At 40.6% G+C, this 25,449-nt stretch overlaps 1 protein-coding gene across 2 annotated transcripts; it reads right to left on the minus strand.

Annotated features, from left to right (window-relative positions):
• Positions 1-6,372: 6,372 nt before the first annotated feature.
• impact (impact RWD domain protein) lies at positions 6,373-25,383 on the minus strand. 2 transcript variants are annotated; one of them, XM_020499198.2, is made up of 11 exons: positions 25,182-25,383; positions 24,841-24,969; positions 24,699-24,751; positions 24,505-24,567; positions 24,189-24,274; positions 21,478-21,606; positions 21,203-21,297; positions 20,320-20,393; positions 19,929-20,019; positions 10,525-10,659; positions 6,373-7,002 (listed from the first exon to the last, which is right to left on the minus strand). In XM_020499198.2, the coding sequence occupies exons 1-11, from the start codon at positions 25,224-25,226 to the stop codon at positions 6,943-6,945; spliced, it is 960 nt and encodes a 319-aa protein (XP_020354787.1). In that variant the 5' UTR covers positions 25,227-25,383; the 3' UTR covers positions 6,373-6,942. The 2 variants fall into 2 exon arrangements, with proteins under 2 accessions (XP_020354787.1, XP_020354788.1); XM_020499199.2 differs by lacking the exon at positions 10,525-10,659.
• Between the last annotated feature and the right edge of the window lie 66 nt (positions 25,384-25,449).

Consider the following 25,449-nt stretch of genomic DNA (forward strand, 5'->3'; position numbering starts at 1 on the left):
TTATGTCAATTAGCCTATCAGAAGCTTCTAAAGCCATGACATAATTTTCTGGACTTTTCCAAGCTGTTTGAAGGCACAGTCAACTTAGTGTATGTAAACTTCTTACCCACTGGAATTGTGATACAGTGAATTATATGGGAAATAATCGGTCTGTAATCAATTGTTGGAAAAATCACTTGTGTCATGCACAAATTAGATGTCCTAACCGACTTGCCAAAACTATATTTTTTTAACAAGAAATTTGTGGAGTGGTTGAAAAACTAGTTTTATTGACTTCAATCTAAGTGTATGTAAACTCCCGACTTCAACTGTATATACACACTCACACACACACATATACATACAGTATATATGAGCTGACAAGGTACAAATCTGTAGTTCTGCCCCTGAGCAAGGCAGTTAACCCACTGTTCCCTGTGCTCCATAGGCGTGGATGTCGATGAAGGCAGCCCCCCACACCTCGCTGATTCAGTTGGGTTGGGTTAAATGTGAAAGACACATTTCAGTTGAAGGCATTCAGTTGTACAACTGACTAGGTATCCCCCTTTCCCATATATACAACCACAGGAAGACTCAGGAGTCCACTTTCAGTGAGTGTAGACAGCCTGCTGCTTCCACTCTGCTAATCAGATGGGAGGAGGAGTAGGTAGGGGGTCCATGTGGGTAACTGGGGGGCCCTGCGTTGATTGGGTGACTGATTAATACAATTCAAATAAAGAAACTGCATAATAAATAAATCTGACTTGTCAGTTGTGTTAGTCAGGGGCTGGGCCCAAGCCCGTAGTTACGTGTTTTTATTTAAATTTTAAATCCAACCACAGGAGCCCGCTCTCAATGTTCAAAATTCAGCAGAGAGCATAATTTAGCCACAGGGGATCAATAGTTTATATAAAAAATGTGGTTATGACAAGCACATAGTGGTATCTGCCAAAATTAAGGAAACACCAACATAAATGGTCTTAAAAGGGTGTTGCTGAACAGCTTCAATGCGCCTTAGCATAAAATCTACAAGTGGATTTAAACCATGCAAGGAAAAAGCACCCCATACCATAAAATGTATCATTTGTTTACCCAAGTGTTTCCTTTATTTTGCCAGGTATCGGTATGCCTACAGTCAGGAAGGCTGCCGGTTGGACAGCATGTTTGCCATAAATATATAATCCATAGAAGAGTTTTGTAACCTCTTAAACCGACTTTCAAAATCCGAACGTTGCTAAACTATTTCCTGTATTTTTTTCGTCTTGCTAACGTAGTGGTGCGCACACTAAACGATGTGGTACAGACAAGGGTCACACACTACACGATTCTTCACTTGGTCTTGAGGATTCTAGATACCATACTGTCTCAAGAAAACAATGATCTGATTCAATTTAACGTAGCTACAACGAGCTGTGGCTGAAAGCAGCCTCAGATGTTTTAGTCATATATTCACGCTTGCCATATAGAGTTGAAACATCTAGCCAAAATGTTGAATTGAATAACATTGTGAACTACAGAGCTGTAACGATTTGACACTTTGGGTTTGATTAAAGGCATGTACAAACGCATACTAGTAGTAGTCATCGCTCCATCTCGAGTCCACACATTTTGGGTGATGTGAAACAACGTAATCATCTCACTGGCTTCTTCTCAGGTGAGCTCTCATTGGCTATTGCTCACCACTGTTCTCAAAACATGTCGTTGCACATCTCACACTACAAGAACATTGAAGATTTTGTGTGAATAAAATCAAACATATAATATTGGGACCTCTGGGACTGCTCAAATATGAGCTCGGTAGCCCTCAGATTGCGTCTCTGAACTGCTTTACATTAAACGTGCGTTGGTGACGGCCGCGCGCCTTGAGTAGGCAAAGACGTGGATTTTGTCTCGGATCTCAAAACTTTGTCTGGGAAAGCTAAACTTCGGGGCCGAAATCGTGTAGTGTACGCACGACTTTACCCTGATAATTTGACTGTTAAACTCATGGTTACGCTATCAAAGGGTGTCAGTCCTGACTTGAATGGGAACTACCATTTAGGGATTTTATTTCTATGGTTGGTTTCGGCTGTCGGTTTGCCTTTTGCAGATTTCAAAATACAATCGAGGGAAAAACGTACAGAAAGAAAATGCCTACTGCTGAAAAGAGAACACTAATGTGTCTGTAGAACCAATAGAAAAAAATGCCTCCACAACTCCCAATTTGTAGCTAACAGCAGCACCGTTTTTCAAAGTAGATCATCTTAAAATAGGCTATTGCCACAACGAGTGCATCAGCCATCACAATAAGTAGCGTATGGTTTCATCTTCATAATTAGTAGAGTCAGTGTGCCACTGGAAATGTTATTTAGTATCCTACTGTAGCCTATGACATACAGTGCATTCGGGAAGTATTCAGACCCCTTAACCTTTCCCACATTTTGTTACGTTAAACACTTATTCTAAAATTGATTAAGTTGTTTATTCTCCCTCATCAATCTACACACAATACCCCATAATAACAAAGCAAAAACAGGTTAAGACATTTTTGCAAATCTATTAAAAATAAAAACTTAAATATAACATTTACATAAGTATTCAGACCCTCTACTCAGTACTTTGTTGAAGCACGTTTAGCAGCGATTACAGCCTCGAGACTTCTTGGGTATGACGCTACAAGCTTGGCATACCTGACACATCTCAGCATCAGCTGTTCAGAGGAGACTGCATGAATCAGGCCTTCATGGTTGAATTGCTGCCATGAAACCACTACTAAAGGACACCAATAATAAGAACAGACTTGCTTGGGCCAAGAAACACAAGCAATGGACATCAGACCTGTGAAAATCTGTCCTTTGGTCTGATGAGTCTAAATTTGCGATTTGTGGTTTAAAAGGCATATTTCTTTCCCCGGCCCTGTATGTGCTTCTATGGTCTCTCTGTGTAGTACTATAGACTCTCTCTATGCTCTCTACTAACACTTCCTTCCTAAAGACCCTTATGATGTTTGAGCCTCATTGGTCCACTTCAAAGAGATGAAAAATAACTGATGCATTACCATCCCTTTATTCTTTTACTCCAGGTTTCTTCATGCAAAAGTAAAATACTGATTTGATTTCCTCGCCCCAATTATGGAGATTGTTTTTACATCATTGTGAATCACCATATGAAAGGCATGTTGGATATGAAATTCAAATCAAGCATTTTCATGCAAAATGCCTCCCATCCTATTGACACTTCCCAATTGAATATATCTAATGTGTTACTACTCTTGGTTTATTGGTTTATTCAGATCCCTATTAGCTTTTGCTGCAGTAGAAGCTATTCTTCCTGGTGTCCACAAAAAAACACAAAACAGGACATGGAAAAAAACACTGATTCACTGATAGATAAGGACAGTCACACTAACTTAAAATACAACAATATACCAGCAATACAACAATAAAAAATATATAATAAATGTACAAACAATACAACAACAACAACTAAAATGTTTGCGTGTGTTTAACCCCTCACAGTCCCCGTCAATCCATGAAATATTGTTTAATAATTTTTTTTAAAGGTAATTTTGCTATTTGTCTGAGTAATTGGAGATAGAAGGGAGTTCCATGGCATCATTGCTCTGTAAAATACTGTGCTTTGCAGTGAATTTGTTTTGGACTTGGGGACTGTGAAGAAATCCCTGGTGGCATATGTATGGGTGTCTGAGCTGAATGTTATTTAATTATGCAGACAATCTGGATTTTTCCTCACAGTAATACTTCTCATAAAAACTAGAAGAGAAGCAGTTCCTCTCTTGTCAACCCTCAACCAGGAAAGACTGGCATGCTTGTTGTTGATGTTAGTTCTGTGTGTGCTGCTCTGTTTGAGCCAGCTGCAGCTTTGCTAGGTCTTTCTTTACTGCACTGTACCATATTACCAGACAGTAATCAAAATTAGGGCAAGAACAGAGCCTTAACAACTAGTACAGTTGATTTGTGTAAACTACGCAGAACATATTTTTTATAACAGACATGCCCCCCCCGCATCTTCACAACAACTTTGTCAATATGACTTGACTATTACAATTGACCATCCAATGTTATATGATTCAGCAGTCCATCAACCAGGTGGTGTGTTTACGTGTGTGTGTGTGTGCTATGGGAGACATACACTCAAACATCCTATTGTAAGAAATACACTCAAACATATGTATGTATGGTAAAACTGACAGTAATGTGTAGTGTCAGTTAATTTAAAGGTCCACTCTCATAATAATTTACTTTTTAGTCAGGAAATGAAAACGATCCATACCCTGAGAATAATAATGTTCTTGCTACTGAAGGCCTTGGAAGTAGGCTTCACTCAGGCAAACACCATCACCCACAAGAAGAATCTCTGTTCTCCTAGAAGGCACTTAGTCAAACAGGAAACACATTAGCATGTACACAGTACACACCACAGTTGTGTGTGTGGATGGAACACTGTATTTGAAAATCATTTTCGGATCACTGGGTTTTTGCAAAAAGCCATTATGCTCTCTAGTGTGCATTTCGCTGTCAGTGATTCAGCCAAAAGAGACGATCAGTTTAAGTATCATAGTAATATAATGTAATGACAGTTATTAAGTGATAACCCTGATGGAGAAATGGAAGAAACTATTATTATGTACAAAAATGAGCCTCTGAGATAATGACATGTTTCTTAGTGTTTGAAAATGTTTTGATATTAATATTTATGCACTTATGAACTTTTATGCACCTATGAAAATCTACACATATGAAATCTGTTAGATATACATACTACCTTCAACACTTCTCCTATGGTGGCCTACATGTAATGTGTATGGAGGCCACCCAATGTCTTGTAGCCCGAGGGTTGATTGACACACCAAAAGTCAGGGAAGAGCAACAATATTGACAGGAGAGATGAGAAAAAATCTTAAAGAATAGAAGCAGCAGTGAAAAGTTGAATTGATATTCAACAGGTGTGATGGTGGATGACAAAAGCAGGGAGAAAGGCGTGCGCGTGCGTGCGTGCGTGTGAGAAAGAGATGGCTTAAAACCAATCTATATCCAAAACCTTTTTGGCAGCAAGAATGGGTCACAGTCACAAGTAGGGCTGTGGTGGTCATGAAATTTTGTCAGCCGGTTATTGTCATGCAAAAGACTGCCGGTCCACGGTAATTTACCGTTAATTAACATAAACACGTTTAGCATCTCCAGGCCTCCACACATACAAGTTGCTGATGCACCTCTTTTCAACATCTACAGACCCATTGACTTTCTCCACATTTTGTTAGGTTACAGCCTTATTTTAAAATGTATTAAATAATTTTTTCCCCACACAATACCCCATAATGACAAAGCTAAAACACTTAATTTTTTTAAATAAAAAATTTAAAAAAGGTTTGCTAATTTATAATCACATTTACATAAGTATTCAGACCCTTTACTAAGTACTTTGTTGAAGCACCTTTGGCAGCAACTACAGCCTCGAGTGTTCTTGGGTATGACACTACAAGCTTAGGGTCGTTGTCCTGTTGGAAGGTGAACCTTTGCCCTAGTCTGAGGTACTGAGCATGTTTTCATCAAGGATATCTCTGTACTTAGCTCCGTTCATCTTTGTCTCGATCCTGACTAGTCTCCCAGTCCTTGGCACAGAAAAACACCCCCACACTATGATGCTGCCACCATCATCCTTCACCGTAGGGATGGTGCCAGGTTTCCTCCAGACGTGATGCTTGGCATTCAGACCAAATAGTTTAATCTTGGTTTCATCAGACCAGAGGATCTTGTTTCACATGGTCTGAGAGTCTGTCATGTGCCTTTTACTGAGGAGTGGCTTCCATCTTGCCAGTCTACAATAAAGGCTAGATTGGTGGAGTCCTGCAGAGACGGCTGTCCTTCTGGAAGGTTCCCCCATCTCCAGAGGAACTCTAGAGCTCTTTCAGAGTGACCATAGGGTTCTTGGTCACCTCCCTGACCAAGGCCCTTCTCCTCCGATTGCTCAGTTTGGTTGGGCAGCCAGCTCTAGGAGGAGTTGACACGAGTGGACACAATGCTGTCTCGGCGCTCTACTGACAATTCCTTCGACTTCACGGCTTGGTTTTTATTCTTACATGCACTATCAACTGTGGGACCTTATATAGACAGCTGTGTGTCTCATAGAAAAGGGTCTGAATACCTATGTAAATAAGGTATTTCTGTTTTTAATACATTTGCAAACATTTCTCAAAACCTGTTTTTGCTTTGTTTTTATGGAGTATTGTGTGATTATTAATTTTTAAATCCATTTTAGAATAAGGCTGTATGTAACGTAACAATGTGGAAAAAGTCAATGGGTCTGAAAACTTTTCCCGAAGGCACTGTAGTTGGCATGGTAATAATGACATCAAGGCTGTGAAAGCGAAACTGTCTCTGTTTCAGCATGATGTACAGGGAATTTGGAAATGAGATTTTATTGTCTGTGAAACCCAGATGATGTGTCCCCTGAACTCTCAGACTGATTCAACAGTACTTTGGATGACAGAAGTTGTGGGGATTCAACCACAGCGGAACTCAAATATCAAAGCATCTAAATACAGGCGTGACAGAAGGGAGGGTGAGGGAGAGAAAGAGACTTTTTGGAAATTAAGACATTTTGGTTATAATTTCAGACATTCCTGAAAATTACAGCTATGCTCTTAGAAGGAGAATCAGATTTACAACAAATTAATGCATTTTCCTAGTCATGTATGCAGCCCTTTTTTAATTAATATAAATTACTCACATAATCAGTTTTCATTATGGTTATGAGGAGATGGGCTAACTTTCCCTTAAGCCTGAATGTTCGACACTAACATTACATAGTTGCCATCAAATTCCCATTTTCAGTTTAAGGCACAACAAAACCTTTTTGAGATTGAAGTCCTCATAGAGGTCAGAAATGTCTGTTCGATTCTGTAAACCTTTCAACAATATTACAGAGAGCATTGCCAATGACTAGCATTCAGAGTATATCACTTTACTTTGTCTTCTTGCTTTTTGACTTTTTATTCTTCCCTCCAGCTTTGGATGCCTCATCCTGCAAAACAATAAAAGATCATTGAATAAAAGAGGGAAAATAGAAAAGACGAAGAGTACCACTTCATGACAAAGCTGGAAAACATACAGTAATTATCCTCAACCAGTGAGTTGTTTACCTTATAATCAGCATATTAGATGTATACGCCTTCAGTGTAGTTGCATAGCAAATGACTACCAATGTTTCACCTTAATACGCATATTCCCCTGATTTGAATCAGGAAATGAGATGTGACCATCATGTTGCATTCATTATTCCACAAGACCACATTGGCCAGACAACCCGCTGAACGAGGGAGAGCTTGGTTTGTTGTTTTGGAAAGCTTTGAAAGTCTGAAGAAGTGTTCTATTGAAAAAGTGTCACAGCCGGCCATGGCCGTGAGACCCATGAGGAGGCGTACAATTGGACCAGCGTTGTCCGGGTTAGGGGAGGGTTAGGCCGGACAGCATTTCCTTATCTCATCGTGCTCTAGCGACTCCTTGTGGCGAGCCGGGTGCCTGCTAACTGAATTTGGTCGTTAGTTGGACGGTGTTTCCTCTGACACATTGGTTATGCTGGCTTTCGGGTTAAGCGAGTAGCGCGTCAAGAAGCAGTGCGGCTTGGCAGGTTTGTGTTTCGGAGGACGCATGGCTTTTGACCGTCGCCTCTCCCTAGTCCATAGGGGAGTTGCAGCGATGAGACAAGACTAACTACCAATTGGATACCACGAAATTGTGAAGAAAAAGGGGTAAAAAAATGTATTCAAATATACAGTGCCTTAGGAAAGTATTCAGACCCCTTTGACTTTTTCCACATTTTGTTACAATACAGCCTTATTCTAAAATGGATTAAATAAATAAAATCATGAGCAATCTACACACAATACCCCATAATGACAACGCGAAAACAGGTTTTTTGACATTTCTGCAAATTTATAAAAAAGTTACACAGAAATACCTTATTTACATATGAGACTCGAAATTGAGCTCAGGTTCATCCTGTTTCCATTGATTATTCTTGACATGTTTCAACAACTTGATTGGAGTCCACCTGTGGTAAATTCTATTGATTGGACATGATTTGGAAAGGCACATACCTGTCTATATTAGTTCCCACAGCTGACAGTGCATGTCAGAGCAAAAACCAAGCAACGAGGTCGAAGGAATTTGACAGGATTGTTGTCGAGGCACATATCTGGGGAAAGGGTACCAAACCATTTTTGCAGCATTTAAGATCCCCAAGAACACAGTTTTCACCATCATTCTTAAATATAATAAGTTTGGAACCACCAACACTCTTCCTAGAACTGGCCTCCCAGCCAAACTAAGCAATCAGGGGAGAAGGGCTTTGGTCAGGGAGGTGACCAAGAACCCAATGGTCACTCTGACAGAGCTCTAGAGTTCCTCTGTGGAGATGGGAGAACCTTCCAGAAGGACAACCATCTCTGAAGCACTCCACCAATCAGGCCTTTATGGTAGACTGGCCAGACGCAAGCCACTCCTCAGTAAAAGGCGCATGACAGCCCGCTTGAAGTTTGCCAAAAGGCACCTCAAGGACTCTCAGACCATGAGAAACAAGATTCTCTGGTCTGATGAAACCAAGATTAAACTCTTTGGTCTGAATGCCAAGCGTCACACCTGGAGGAAACCTGGAACCATCCCTATGGTGAAGCATTGTTGTAGCAGCATCATGCTGTGGGGATGTTTTTCAGAGGCAGGGACTGGGAGACTTGCCAGGATCGAGACAAAGATAAACAGAGCAAAGTACAGAGAGATCCTTGATGAAAACCTGCTCCAGAGTGCTCAGGACCTCAGAATGGGGCGAAGGTTCACCTTCCAACAGGACAACGACCCTAAGCACACAGCCAAGATAAAGCAGGAGTGGCTTTGGGACAAGTCTCAATGTCCAGACCTGAACCCAATCGAACATCTCTAGAGAGACCTGAAAATAGCTGGTCAGCAACACTCCCCATCCAACCTGACAGAGCTTGAGAGGATCTGCAGAGAAGAAAGGGAGAAACTTTCCAAATCAGGTGTGCCAAGCTTTTAGTGTCATACCCATGAAGACTCAAGGCTGTAATCGCTGCCAAAGGTGCTTCAACAAAGTACTGAGTAAAGGGTCTGAATACTTATGTAAATGAGATATTTCAGTTTTTTCTTTAAATAGAAATTAGCAAACATTTCTAAAAAACTGTTTTTGCTTTGTCAATATGGGGTATTGTGTGTAGATGACTGAGGGAAAAAAAAAATTGAATAAATTTTAGGAACGTATCAAAAATGTGGAAAAAGTCAACGGGTTTGAATACTTTCACACACACACACACACACACACACACACACACACACACACACACACACACACACACACACACACACACACACACACACACACACACACACACACACACACACACACACACACACACACACACACACACACACACATTTTTATGGAATATCTACATAGGTGTACAGATGCCCATTATCAGAAACAATCACTCCTGTGTTCCAATGGCACGTTGTGTTAGCTAATCCAAGTTTATCATTTTAATAGGCTAATTGATCATTAGAAAACCCATTTGCAATTTTGTTAGCACAGCTAAAAACTGTTGTTCTGATTAAAGAAGCAATAAAACTGGCCTTCTTTAGACTAGTCGAGTATCTGAAGCATCAGCATTTGTGGGTTTGATTACAGGCTCAAAATGGCCAGAAACAAAGTACTTTTTTTCTGAAACTCATCAGTCTATTCTTGTTCTGAGAAATGAAGGCTATTCCATGGGAGAAATTGCCAAGAAACTGAAAATCTCGTACAACGCTGTGTACTACTCCCTTCAAGGAACAGCGCAATCTGGCTCTAACTAGAATAAAAAGAGGAGTGGGAGGCCCTGGTGCACAACTGAGCAAGAGGACAAGTATATTAGAGTGTCTAGTTTGAGAAACAGACGCCTCACAAGTCCTCAACTGGCAGCTTCATTAAATAGTACCCGCAAGACACCAGTCTCAACATCAACAGTGAAGAGGCAACTCTGGGATGCTGGCGTTCTTGGCAGAGTTGCAAAGAAAAAGCCAATAACAAGAAAAGATTAAGATGGGCAAAAGAACAGACACTGGACAGAGGAACTGCATCCCGGAGTCGCCTCTTCACTGTTGACGTTGAAACTGGTGTTTTGTAGTTAAACATCATTCAGTTTAACTGAATCCGCTCTGACCTTGTCCCACTTTCCATAAATAAATAAAATTTGTTTCAGGTAAGTAGAGGAGAAAGTTTCCATTAGACTTTCAGATTAGATTCTATGTATATGCCTGCTTATGTCAAAAGCGTCCGACAACGAGGAACGTAAAAACATTTCCCCATCAAGCTTGATATTACAAACAAACATTTAAACTTATATATAGATGGAAGATACATTTTGCACACAGTATTCATTTTGAATTACATCCAAGGTCTTGTTCAACATTCAGACTAAAGTCACTAAATGTATATACTTTAGTGTGGACTTATGCCAAACTTGGACACATTACTAATAGGGAGAGAGGGTCTCACCGCAGAGGATGTGTACCCCTCCTGGACCAGGATGTTCCTGGCAGAGTTGTTGATATGTTTGAAACGGTCTGGACCCAGCAGGATCCCTCCATACCAGCGAGACACAACCACCAGCACATTTCGCACATCCAGGATCTGAGGTAGAACAACAGAGTGGTGTTGACACAGAGGCACATGATGGATGTGGTAGCTACTGTATGTGTGGATGTTGATGATCGGTTTGGCATAGACTCAAATCACATGACAGATATGAATCACAAATAATGGCTGTTTGGGAATGATTATAAAACCGATGTTAAGCAATACAGAGAGGCATACAGACATGTTTTCCTCTCCCAAGATAAAGACATCAGCATACAGATACAGAGATAATTGTTGTGCAAGGATTGCTCCCACGGCAAAATATAGATAACAGACTTAATAGCTGGCATCTCCCTTAACAGATGATTTATGTCAACAAGTGTGCTTGGAGATTTGGATGAGCAACATTCTGGTCACTGGTCCATGTACCCAAGCACCTCCTCATGTGTCATATCAAAGAGGATGTGACGATTAGCAAGACGATTGAAAGACCACATGTGACAGGGGATGACTAGTGAACACCCCCTAGAAGCCTGATTTCACCTTTGCAGCTGACACAGGATGCATCATAAAGAATAAGCCTTTATCCAGGAGAATATCTGCCTCGGTCCCTCCGCTGTCAATCAACAGCCCTCTACGCAGCAGGGGAGAATTTGGCTATGGGAGACCACGCCAATGCCATCTTTCTATTTACTGTAATAATAAACGTCTCCCTTTATTCTCAGCTCCGCACTTCACATTCGTACTGCCAAAATGAGTAAATGCTAAATTCAAAACGAAGAAGGGGTCTGAGAGGAAAATATATGAGAGAAAAACAGATTAAGAATCAGCCCTCAAAGTAAATTGCCTGTCAGTGTTGAGAGGTTCAAGTAGAACATTAATCAGAATCTTACCCAAAAGCACCTGGGTGGTAGTGGTGGGGGTGAGCATTAGACTGAAGGCTCTTCTCTTCACTTGTTAGGTCAGATTCAGTGACAATGGAAGAATGATGACATACAGTCAGGTCCAAAATGATTGGCACCCTTGAGAAAGATGAGCGAAAAAGACTATAAAATAATTCAAATACTGAGCTATTGTATGCTCAATAAATTGGGGATTTTTGTTTTTATACTAATAAAATTGCTCAAAGAAAGAGATTTTGTTTAACAAGTAATATTTTTTTTACTCAAAAAGGTAGGGTCAAAAATGATTGACACCCCGTTTATCAATACATTTTAATACATTTCTAAAATGTTTTATGAGTTGGAGAACATATTGGGAAGGATCTTAGACCATTCCTCCATACAGAATCTTTCCAGATCCTTGATATCCTTTGTCTGCGGTTATGGACTGTCCTCTTCAATTCAAACCACAGGTTTTCAATTGGGTTCAAGTCCGAAGACTGAGATGGCCATTGCAAAATGTAAATTATAAATTGGGTGGTTCAAGCCCTGAATGCTATTTAAGCAATAAGGCACAAGGAGGTGTGGTATATGGCCAACATACCACGGCTAAGGGCTGTTCTTACCCACAATGTAACAAGGAGTGCCTGGATACAGCCCTTAGCCGTGGTATATTGGCCATATACCTCAAACACCCAAGGTGTCTTATTGCTATTATAAACTGGTTACCAATGTAATTAGAGCAATACAAATTAATATTTTGTCATAACTGTGATATATAGTCTGATATACCACGGCTGTCAGCCAATCAGCATTCAGGGATCGAACCACCCAGTTTATAATGCTTAATTAACCATTTCTTTGTGGATTTTGATTTGTGCTTGGGGTTATTGTCTTGCTGGAAGATCCACTTGCAGCCAAGTGTCAGCCTCTTGGCTAAAATGTCCTGCTACTTGGTAAAGTTCATGATGTCGTTGACCTTAACAAGGGCCAAAGCACCAGGGTATGCATAATAGCCCTAGAACATCAAAGATCCGCCACCATACTTTACAGTAGGTATGAGGTACTTTCTGTATACTTCCGTTTTTCGACACCACTGGTGTTTGTGGCCAAAGAGCTCATGTCATCTGAACCTAGCACCGTCTGGAGTTTGATAAACGGCATTGGCACTTGGATTGGAACATGTGCTATGGTCATAAATCGGTCTTCATTGAACAGACTCAGTGCAACCTATAATCCAAAATCAGATTGTCCAGAGCATAGATGGAACAACGTCCTGTGGGGTTCAGGATGAACCGTTCAGCTCAGTACAAATTCCTCTCAAGATGTCTTATCCCACTCAGACATTGCTATTGTTTTTGAAAAGGGGCTACCATCAAAGGCAGATTAATCTGAGAAACGTGTAAACAAGACTCTGGACTCCAGCAGAGAAATCCAAAGAGACATTTCACTGTGGTGCACTCATAGTCTGACATTTGGCATTCTTGCAAGCTGATGTTATGGATGAATAAGAATGCATGAAAACGATTTGATTGTTAGAGCCTCAGTCTGTACCCACTAATATTGACTGAAACAGGAATGAATGCTTGCTTGAATTATGTATAGGCATGAGTACTCGAATGGACATCAAAGATCAATCTTTAACAAGATATATAAAAAAATATTTAAAAAATACTATAAAACGATTTGGTGGAATGTGCTTTGTGGCTGCCCGAACGAGCAAGTACATTTTTTTCTTAAAGTCAATGTTAATTTGCTTTGACTCTAGTGTTCCATTTGTACATGTGCATTTGCGGGTCACAACAAAAACGAAACCAACTTCAAGCCAAGCATCACACCGTTCTTCTCCCTAAATTCCCTTTCCCCTCCGTGTCTCGTTCACTCAATTGCATTCCAGCCACTCCCTGCGCACACAAGCTCCCGGTAGGCCTACACAAATAAATGGCTATAAAAAAGTATGTAACTGATGAGTCCTAGGGTTGCCAACTGTCCCGTATTAGCCGGGATGTTCCTTATATTGCGCTAAATTGGTTTGTCCCATACGGGACCCCTCTTGTCCTGTATATTCATCCAATCACAGTATAGTTTAAATGCGCCAATTCCTGCAATGTAATTTCTGTTGTTGTTCGGTCGGTTTGGCATATCAAGGAAATATGGACAAACCTGCAAAAAAGAAAAGACTGTGCAGCTACAACAAACAATGTGAAGTAAAAAAGACGTGGGTTAAGCCCGTCAGTGGTGACTCGACGAAAGCTTTCTGTACTGCATGTCGTTATCAATTGGCCATGGAGGGGAGAATGACCTAACTCAGCATGCATCCACAGAAATGCACAAGGCCCCCTAGCTAAAGGTGCTAGCAATATCGGTGCACTCTTCTTGACGTCTACTGCGGAAACTAACATAATTGGAAAGCACCACTCCGTTTACCAGTTTTTGAGCAGTGCCAACAATTGCATTCTGAAAGCTAATTACATAGCTTATAATGCCTGCAAGCACGCTTGCGTTCAGCTGTCAGTGGATACTGAGACAATTGTTTTAATGAGCTACAGCCACGTATCAGTATCTGCTTCCCGAAGAGAGGAACTGCGTGAGGAACCGCATGCATTTTTCACCTTTGTTCACATTGAGTGGCGTGAAACTCTGCGACATGTTTGCACACGATGGCTCGCACTTCATCCAGCTTTCGATCGTCTCCTGCAAAGCTGGCCAGGTCTTACTTCATACTTTAGGTCCCTTGAGGAGGCCTGTCCTGTGGCACTGAAGAGTATTTTTGAGTATGAAGAAAAAACAGAAGTAGCTGAGATGTATCTGTGCTTTTTCCACAATGTGGGGGGTGTTTATGACCAACTCGTAAAAAAGCTGGAGGAAACAACGCTCTGCATCACAGATGTTTACGAGGAAGTCCAAAAGTTCAAAATGAAGATGCTTCAGCGGAAAAAGGACTGCGTTTTTGGATACCAGACCAAGCAGCTGATGGACAAACAATTGTCATCAAAGGTCCAAGCAGCAACAGGACTTTGAAGTTCTATGACGCTGTCATTACATACATTGACAAGTGGTTTGATTTCTCACCAGAACATGTAATGGTGAAACTGAAACGGATCGGCCTCTATGAGGAGCTCTCCTTCACTGACCAGCCTCTATGAGGAGCTCTCCTTCACTGACCAGCCTCTATGAGAAGCTCTCCTTCACTGACCAGCCTTTATGAGGAGCTCTCCTTCACTGACCAGCCTCTATGAGGAGCTCTCCTTCACTGACCAGCCTCTATGAGGAGCTCTCCTTCACTGACCAGTCTCTATGAGGAGCTCTCCTTCACTGACCAGCCTCTATGAGGAGCTCTCCTTCACTGGCCTGCCTCTATGAGGAGCTTTCCTTCACTGACCAGCCTCTATGAGGAGCTCTCCTTCACTGGCCTGCCTCTATGAGGAGCTCTCCTTCACTGACCAGCCTCTATGAGGAGCTCTCCTTCACTGACCAGCCTCTATGAGGAGCTCTCCTTCACTGACCAGCCTCTATGAGGAGCTCTCCTTCACTGACCAGCCTTTATGAGGAGCTCTCCTTCACTGACCAGCCTCTATGAGGAGCTCTCCTTCACTGACCAGCCTCTATGAGGAGCTCTCCTTCACTGACCAGTCTCTATGAGGAGCTCTCCTTCACTGACCAGCCTCTATGAGGAGCTCTCCTTCACTGGCCTGCCTCTATGAGGAGCTCTCCTTCACTGGCCTGCCTCTATGAGGAGCTCTCCTTCACTGACCAGCCTCTATGAGGAGCTCTCCTTCACTGACATGGAGCAGGTGGTGGTTGCCCTCAAAATGACAGAGACAGTCAGTATGGACCAACTCTATGAGGAGCACTCCTTCACTGACCTGGAGCAGGTGGTGGCTGCCCTCAAAATGACAGAGACAGTCAGTATGGACCAACTCTATGAAGAGTGTTGTGCTAGCCGGGAGGAAATACAGAAAGCCAGACAGGATACCACAAAATCCACCAGTGAGAAGTGGATGGCAGTTTTCCAAAACCTAGGGAAAGCCAACTTGATCAACATGTTCAGGATTGTCTCATTTGTCCTCAGTGTGCCAGGCTCAAATGCTTTTGTAGAGGATTTTCTCTCTGATGACCATTAAATGGTCCGACTCAAGAAACAGATGCAGCACAGAGCTGATCAAAAATGAACTTCAAATATCTGTGAACTGTGACTTGTCATGTAAGGACTTCTCTCTGGCCATGCAAAAGGACAAAGGACTGCTTGAATCAGTCAAGTGCAGCAAAAAAATAAGTAGACTTGGTGAGTGACTCATACCCCTCTTTTCCATTTTAAATGTTGTTGTTTTTTGCTGTAAAGTCCCAAATTGTGATTTCTTTGATCATTCATTTTGAGGTTTACTCACATAAGTTTACATAATGATACAGTTTTAGTAAAGCTATAGACTAAATGGAATATACAAATGTTTTGCCTTTCCAATTGAATAAGACTATACACTATATTCATTCACACAACACCATACCCACACCGCCGTGGCACCGTGCACTGGCACGCCACCATTATCCCTTATTTGGTAGTGAGAAAGTTGGCAACCCTACCGATGACATACACAAGCTAGATTCCTTACCAAATGACGAAAGTTTTATCACAAATTCAAAATGGACTGGTTGACGGAAGTAGGAAAATATGTTCCACAACAAGCTGCAGTTTTGGAATAATTGCTTTCCGTCTATCTTCCGCTTAAGCTACTTTGAAAACTGCTAGTGCCATTTAGAACTGGTTAACCTAGGCTTTAACCCCCCTAAACAGACAAGTTCCATCAGAATCATTAAGCATAGGCCTACTCAGCAAACAGATGTTGTGGTCGTAATTCATCACCATGCAGTGTTCAATGTGGAATTGTTAATCCATTTGGAAAATTCCAAAGGACAGGCAGAATAAATGAAAAATTGAACGTCTGTATATTAAAAACTTCTTAGAGCTGAGATCCCGCTAACAGGATCGATATGACAACAGCCAGTGAAAGTGTAGGGCGCCAAATTCTAAACAACAGAAATCCCATAATTAAAATTCCTCAAACAATCAAGTATTTCACACCATTTTAAATGATACACTTCTTGTTAATCCCACCACAGTGTCCGATTTCAAATAGGCTTTACGGCGAAAGCACCACAACGATTATGTTAGGTCAGAGCCAAGTCACAGAAAAACACAGCCATTTTTCCAGCCACAAAAATCAGAAATAGAGATAAAATTAATCACTAACCTTTGATGATCTTCATCAGATGACACTCATAGGACTTCATGTTACACAATACATGTATGCTTTGTTCGATAAAGTACATTTTTATATAAAAAAATCTCAGTATACATTGGCGCGTTATGTTCAGTAGTTCCAAAAACATCCGGTGATTTTGCAGAGAGCCATATCAATTTACAGAAATACTCATCATAAATGTTGATGAAAATACAAATGTTATACATGGAACTTTAGATACACTTCTCCTTAATGCAACCACTGTGTCAGATTTTTTAAAAACTTTACGGAAAAAGCAAACCATGCAATAATCTGAGTACGGCGCTCAGAGCCCAAACAAGCCAAAAAGATGTCCGCCATATTGTGCAGTCAACAGAAGTCAGAAATAACATTATAAATATTCACTTACATTTGATGATCTTCATCAGAATGCACTCCCAGGAATCCCAGTTACACAATAACTGTTTGTTTTGTTCGATAATGTCCATTGTTTATGTCCAAATAGCTCCTTTTGTTAGCGTGTTTTAGTAAACAAATCCAAACTCACGAAGCGCGTTCACTAGGAGCAAACGAAAAGTCAAAAAGTTCAGTTACAGTCCGTAGAAACATGTCAAATGAAGTATAGAATCAATCTTTAGGATGTTTTAACATAAATCTTCAATAATGTTCCAACCGGAGAATTCCTTTGTCTGTAGAAAAGCAATGGAACAGAGCTCACTCTCACGTGAACGAGCTTCACGAGCTCAAGGCATTCTGGCAGACCTCTGACTCATTCCCCTATAATTCGCCCTCACTTCACAGTAGAAGCATCAACCAAGGTTCTAAAGACTATTGACATCTAGTGGACGCCTTAGGAAGTGCAACATGACCAATATCCCACTGTATCTTCAATAAGGAATGAGTTGAAAAACGACCAACCTCAGATTTCCCACTTCCTGGTTGGATTTTTTCTCAGGTTTTTGCCTGCCATATGAGTTCTGTTATACTCACAGACATTCAAACAGTTTTATAAACTTCAGAGTGTTTTCTATCCAAATACCCATATAATATGCATATATTAGCAACTGGGACTGAGTAGCAGGCAGTTTACTCTGGGCACTTTATTCATCCAAGCTACTCAATACTGCCCCCAGCCATAAGAAGTTAAAAACATTTGTTTTAAAGACTGTAAAAATGAGTCTCTGCTTGCCACTCAGCATCCCGCTTGCCACTCAGCATCGAGTAAATCAGTCTTCTCACGAAAACGTCTGTAGCATCCGTACGGTTTGACATAAAAACCATTATGGAAAGAAGAGACTCTCACGATGGTGTTCTCTGTTTTACTCTATGACCCCCACCAGTGTCACGGAACTTGTCTGAAGGTAACCCGTACGTTAAAAAAAAGATATTGTATATATATATATATATATATATATATATATATATATATATATATATATATATATATATACTTACACACACACACGACCCCTTACCTTTTTACACATTTTATTACGTTACAGCCTTATTCTAAAATTAATTAAATAATGTTTCTCCCCCTCATCAATCTACACACAAAACCCTTTAATGACAAAGGAAAAACAGTAAGTCTTTTTGCAAATTTATAAAAAATGAAACAGAAATACCTTATTTACATAATTATTCAGACCCTTTGCTATGAGACTCGAAATTAAGCTCAGGTGCATCCTGTTTCCATTGATCATCCTTGAGATGCTTCTACAACTTGATTGGAGCACCTGTGGTAAATTCAATTGATTGGACATGATTTAGAAAAGGCACACACCTCTCTATATAAAGGTCCCACAGTTGACAGTGCATGTCAGAGCAAAACCAAGCCATGAGGTCGAAGGAATTGTCAGTAGAGCTCTGAGACAGGATTGTGTAGAGGCAAAGATCTGGGGAAAGGTACCAAAAAAATTCTGCAGCATTGAAGGTCCCCAAGAACACAGTGTCCTCCATCATTCTTAAATGTAAGAAGTTTGGAACCACCAAGGCTCTTCCTAGAGCTGGCCGCCCGGCCAAACTGAGCAATTGCGGGAGAAGGGCCTTGGCCAGTGAGGTGACCAAGAATCCGATGTTCACTCTGACAGAGCTCCAGAGTTTCTCTGTGGAGATGGGAGAACCTTCCAGAAGGACAACAATCTCTGCAGCACTCCACCAAGCAGTCCTTTATGGTAGACTGGCCAGAAAGAAGCCACTCCTAAGGGATGTTTTTCAGAGGCAGAGACTGGGAAACTAGTCAGGATCAAGGGAAAGATGAACGGAGCAAAGTACAGAGTGATCCTTGATGAAAACCTGCTCCAGAGCAGGACTCTTGGAAGATTAGTCCAAATTGGGACTAAAAGAGAGTTTCAAATTAAATTAAATTAAATCCAGAGCGCTCAGGACCTCAGACTGGGGTGAAGGTTCACCTTCCAACAGGACAACGACCCTAAGCACACAGCCAAGACAATGCAGGAGTGGCTTTGTATTTTTTTTTTAAATAAATTTGCCTAAACTTCTAAAAAAACTGTTTTTGCTTTGTCATTATGGGGTAGTGTGTAGATGGATTTGGGCAAAAAAAACAATAATCCATTTTAGAATAAAGCTGTAATGCAACAAAATGTGGAAAAAGTCAAGGGGTCTGAATACTTTCCAAATGCACTGTGTTTCCTCAGCTTTCTTATCTCCAAGATATAGGACAAACACTGCAAAACCTTGATTCTTATGATTTCTTTTTTGACTGTCTTTTTTTGCCAATTATTAATGTTATTCAATGTGTTTCTCTGGGCTTTAGTAGTAAAGGCCAAATTCTATATTTTATCAAATCTTTTTTTTCATTCAAAAAGTCATAGTATGGCCATTTTTTTTATTTCACCTTTATTTAACCATAGGATGACCATCTTAAAACAATTCCATATGACTAGCGTACAGGGGGTGTACTTGTACATCAAGCTGCCTCACGCTACAGAAACAGGACATAGGCTCCTGCCAAGGCTTGTGCATGGCTACTTATCAAAGTGAATCTTAAACAGGATATATTGTACATTACCTTGGATTTAAGATTATATTCAAGTTATAAACAGGAGAGGGTCAGTGAACCTCAAGACCACAGAGGGTTGGTTTGAAAACGGAAAATGGGTCCTTGAGGCATAAGGCAACCGTGTGAATACTGAATGAAGCACTAGAGGGTACGGAGCAAAGTGGACATAGAGCAAAGCACCTGTAGTAAGTGAAGCAGTCGTCCTCCCGCTGCGGTCTCTCCATCATCCTCACAGTCCTGCAGGAAACTCTGCTTTTCTTCACAGTATATCCTACAATACAGAGAATATAAGTTTTAGTTGGTTGAGACTTTTAGTATGAGAATGTACTTAAACTGCATGTCTCCTTGAAGGAAACTTTTCTATTCTCTGAATGTCAGCATCTCCTGTTGGGTTAATGACCACCCAGAAAGCATCAAGCATCTTATAAAGACTCAATGTAACTCATTAAATCTAGCCTACTTACAGCACACACATTGTCAAATAACAATTGATCCACTGTGTGATTCGAGAGATATAAACCCACTGTGAATATTACAACTTGTTATGTATATTCAAAACTGGATGCTCTACCTGTATGCATAAATATTGTGAGTGGCGCTTGCAATCTTCTTGTTTTCAAACAGCTTGTCAAGAACCATTCTAACCTGAAACACAAAAACAAATCTGTTTGAATTGCCTCCTTTCCTCTAATCATACTCTTAACATTAGAAGTATGGTGGGTACGTCCATCCCTAAAGTACAACTTCTGCATTAAAGACAGAACGGTAGCCCACTCATCTGAGAACTCCTGTGTGGTGCATAAAGATGAGGGTAATCATTGATTCCTCTTCAAACAGATGGCATATCCAACAGAAAGACTAAGATAAAACCCCAAACAGGTTCGGGTGACTCCTACTCTTGACAATATATTAGGTAACTTTATTTTAAAAGTTTGTATAAACAGTTTTCTTATAAAAAAAGGCCTACTTGTTTATTGGGTGGGTAATCATAATACTGAAAATGTACAGCATGTAAAAAGAGAACCATACAGTTGTGTAATAGTTAACTGTTAATGCTTATGGTACAATGTGCACTGTAATTACATCTACACAGTTCATGTACTCTCCAGGAAATTACATAATTATCACTGTCTAAATTGCAATTGATGGCAGGTTAGATATGTTTAAAGCAGCTCTTTCCGTTTTCATCCTGAGAACATTTAGCAGCAGGAGCACAGCCTGAGGATGTTTCGTTTTCCATATTGGAAGCACATTAGCATTGAAACTACATCCTCTCCACATGAGCTTTAACTCACAGCTTCTTCTCTCTCCCAACAGGGTAGCATTGTCTAGCATGATTTTGAAGATTTTAAGGCTTGTGATTTACTTCCCTAACTTGTTCTGTGATGGATGTGAGAATATGAATGTTTTATAGTCAGAGAGAGGAGGGAGACAGGAGAGGGCCTACACAGTACCTGTCTAGGTGTTACCACAGGGGCTAAGTGTGGTTGGAAGGTGCTGCGTCTTTCTGTTATCGTCTCCCCCAGTTTTATATGAGGTAGTTCCTCATCTACAAAGATTTATAAACACAAAAATAAAAGGCAAGAACCAATTAACACGTGGGCAGCAAGCACAATTCAGTTTATATACAAAACTGTTCTTTCCTTTCAGATACGATTATTATTAAGGCTTAGAAATTACTTGTTTTTTTATTCTTTCTCTATTCAAGAATATTCAGTCCGTGCCATACCACTTGAGTGATTTTCGAAGAGGTGTACATTCTCTTTGTTCAGCTTCAGATTGCGGTAATCAGGCATTTCTACATCATCCGCCACTTCCTCCTCCTCTGTTGCCATCTTTCTCACCTCTGGTTGCTCCACTGTGAGAGAAGTAGAAAGATGGACAGGCTGTGAAATGAATTCAATGTGTATTTGTGATTGTGTATCTTTGTGTCCCATGATGCGTTTGAGTGACTTTGAAGGTCCTTTCTGCCTTGACCATATGCCTAATTTACATGGACACCTACCACGCAGGTCCCATCTTCAGATAATTACCATTGCATGACCGTAAAATTAACTAAATGTTCTAACAATGGGCCTCCCGGATGGCGCAGTGGTTAAGGGCGCTGTTCTGCAGCGCTAGCTGTGCCACCAGAGACTCTGGGTTCGCGCCCAGGCTCTGTCGTAACCGGCCGTGACGTCCGTGGGGCGACTCACAATTGGCCTAGTGCTGTCCGGGTTAGGGAGGGCTTGGCCGGTAGGGATATCCTTGTCTCATCGCGCACCAGCCACACCTGTGGCGGGCCTGGCGCAGTGCGCGCTAACAAAGGTTGCCGGGTTGGATGCGCGCTGTGCTAAGAAGCAGTGCGGCTTGGTTGGGTTGTGTATCCGAGGACACATGACTTTCAACCTTCGTCTCTCCCGAGCCCATACGGGAGTTGTAGCGATGAGACAAGATAGTAGCTACTAAACAATTGGATACCACGAAATTGGGGAGAAAAATAAATAAGTGTGTGTGTGTAAGTATGTGTGAGCGTGCGATCAGATCCCAAGCAGTTGCCATACCAAACAGTGATGCAGCCAGTCAAGATGCTCTCGATGGTGCAGCTGTCTTAACTTTTTGAGGATCATTCATGTAGAAAATATGAAATATTAAGAAAATCCCTGGAATGAGTAGGTGTGTCCAAACCTTTGACTAATACTGTATATATTATTTTACACATATTTAACCCCTTTTTTTGGGTAGGCACAATCATGTTTTAAAACGGTACCGGTTACCTTCAGATTAGTCCCCATTTCATTGTGGATTAATATGTGTTTGTGGTTATTGTCTTACTGGAAGATCCACTTGTGGCCAAGTTTCAGCCCCTGGCAGAGGCAACCAGGTTTATCGCTAAAATGTCCTGGTACTAGGTAAAGTTCATGATGCCATTGACCTTAACAAGGGCCTCAGGACCAGTGGAAGCAAAATAATGCCATAACATCAAAGATCCTCCATCATATTTTACAGTAAGGGGTTATTTTCTGCTTATGCATTGTCATTTCAACACCAAACCCACCACTGGTGTGGGTGGCCAAAGAGCTCAATTTTCATGTCATCTGACCAAAGTACCAGTTCCAATTCGAGTGCCAATGCCGTTTAGCAAACTCCAGACATTTACATATGTTAAGATGAAATAATAATGTAGGTTTTTGGCCACGCACACCAGTGGTGGGATTGGCATTGAAATGAGAATGCATGAACAGAAATGAACCCCATACCTACTGTAAAATATGGTGGTGGACACAATGTAGCTCAGTATTTGAATTATTTATTTTAAGCAGTCATTTTTGCTCATCTTTATCAAGGGTGTCAATAATTTCAGACCCCACTGTATAGGCCTTTTCATCAAATAATCCCAAATCACTTCTCTGACAGTTTTGAATCTAGATAAGGATGCTTCCACAAGTAAAATGATTGCATTTAGAATAGTAGGAGTTCATTAAAAAGGGGGAAAACTTTGCAATGAGAATACATTTAAATGAAGGTTCAGAGGGCATTAACACCAATCATTTCTCACATCAGTTGCTCGTTATGGAAGAGGACACAAGCTGCAATTTGAATACAAAATACAATTTTCAACTTGCCTTTTATACTTTTATGAATGTGCTCCAAACTGAATGATTTCCTCTAAAGCAAGAATGCTCTGTGACCTATACCCAGCATCTCATTTTCACAGCATACACATTCTCTGCTTTCTCCCATTTCAGTTGATCATAACAACTGTACAGAGAGAAAGAACATAATTACAACGATAGGACTGCATCCATATTGATGGATTCCATGGTTATTAATTGAAATAGTACTAAATTAAAGCACTGTGCTTAATTAGCTAACAAGTTTAACGGCTTTAGAAAACAGTGAAGAGTTAGAATAAAATGGTATCCTGTTTTCCTTAGTGTTCAAAAAGGGGAATAAAAAGCATTAAAACTCATCCATTCATAGAAAAACATTTTCAAAGACAATACAACAAACAACCAAATGTACTTCTCTTTCCTCAGCCTCTTTGAAAAAATATTTGACAAAGGTTTCGTCACAGGCTCACAGCACTGAAAGCTATTACTCAGATACTGATCTTCATTCAGTTAAATTACAGAAACAGGAAAGAGGGCTTTTCATATACCACCCACCAAGTCTTGTGTTCATCTTATCACAATGATGCATGGGAGCACATCAAAGACCTGAATGAAAGACCCCAAGAATTCTGACTGTCATCTCCAAGAAAGGAAAGAGATTGAAATCAAGCTTTCTCAATAGTTTTTCTGTCTGAGCTCATTGCCTTCCTCATAAAGGTATATATTAATGCCAATGGGTGCACACTTTCATAATTGGATTTCTGGAGTTGGAAAAATTATTTATTTTACTGCCCTCTAGTGAAAAAATAAAGCATACTATCAAGCAGACGTGACATGCGATTCTCACCTGTGTCTGTGCTTTGGGATTTCTCCAGGAGGAACTCCCGGACCTTCTCCACCCAGAGGTAGAGGATGCTTTCCCCAGTGTTCTCCCTGATAGGAAAGACACCACTGGTTAGTTTGATGTCAGTGGAGACATATCTACTCAGAGACATGGGTGAGACAGGGTAATGGACTGTAAATCAGCAATACCGCAAGCAAATTTGGCTTCACCATCAGGCAATCCATCTTTAGGTTAGCATTATGATGGAATCCCCTCCATGTTCAGGGATAACTATTCTGTGCTTCATGTACAGTAGTCAGTGATTATGAAATCCACTCACACATAGAGCTCCTCAAGGCTGTTGGACAGGGTCTTTCTATCAGGGCCTCGCAACCATGCTGCACTGCATGAGGAGAGAAGGCAGAATATGTCTCAAATGTTAGTCTTAATACTTAGCTTTTTTTTATGCCTGATACATGTTTATCAGAGGTAGTGTAAGTGTACTGTACTGTAAAACCCAACATGTAGACTTACTTTATTTGGTAGACAGGTGGTGCTGCACTCGGGTAATCATGTGGGAGAATGATCTAATTATGGAAATTAAACTCTTGAGTTAATGCTATCATACACTGCTCGGAAACATTTTAAACACACAAAAATGTAATGAAACAATTACCTGTAAACATGCTTTCAGTTTTGGATAGTCTATATCATCCGTTATTTTGATGCAAAATATTCTTGCTGCTTCATCAATAACACACCATTCGTCACCGTATATGGAGGAAAGTGCCTCGACCTCTTCGATCTGATGAAGAAAATAGTGTAATATTGTGTTATAATAATAATAATGTAGTCATCTAAAAGCAAATGATCTATAAGCTTTCTCTCATGTCTGTTTTTATAGTTGAGTCAAATATATAAACATATGAATCAAAGTACAAAATGGGACATACTCTCCACTAATGTGAACTTCAGTCATGCCCAGCCCTGAGTTCTGTTCAACAGTAGGGTACTTACTTGAGATTGAAGATCCCCTGCATTCCCAACATTTATGTTTGCCATTAATTTATCCAAAGCAAGTAAGCAGACAAACACTTCAGTTCATACTTAGAAGTAGTAGTGTTACAGCAGTCTATTCGTACAGTATCAACACAAAATTAGCTCGATAAGAGGCTTGCTTGACATTCTGTATCACCAACTCAGCTGTTGCTCTGACAGGACAAAGAACCACCTCCGGGTCAAGGTTTTCACGTACTACCAAAATAAGAGTCCTTATTTGAAACCA

Source organism: Oncorhynchus kisutch, linkage group LG13 (assembly GCF_002021735.2).
Source record: "Oncorhynchus kisutch isolate 150728-3 linkage group LG13, Okis_V2, whole genome shotgun sequence".
Classification (NCBI taxonomy): Eukaryota; Metazoa; Chordata; class Actinopteri; order Salmoniformes; family Salmonidae; genus Oncorhynchus; species Oncorhynchus kisutch.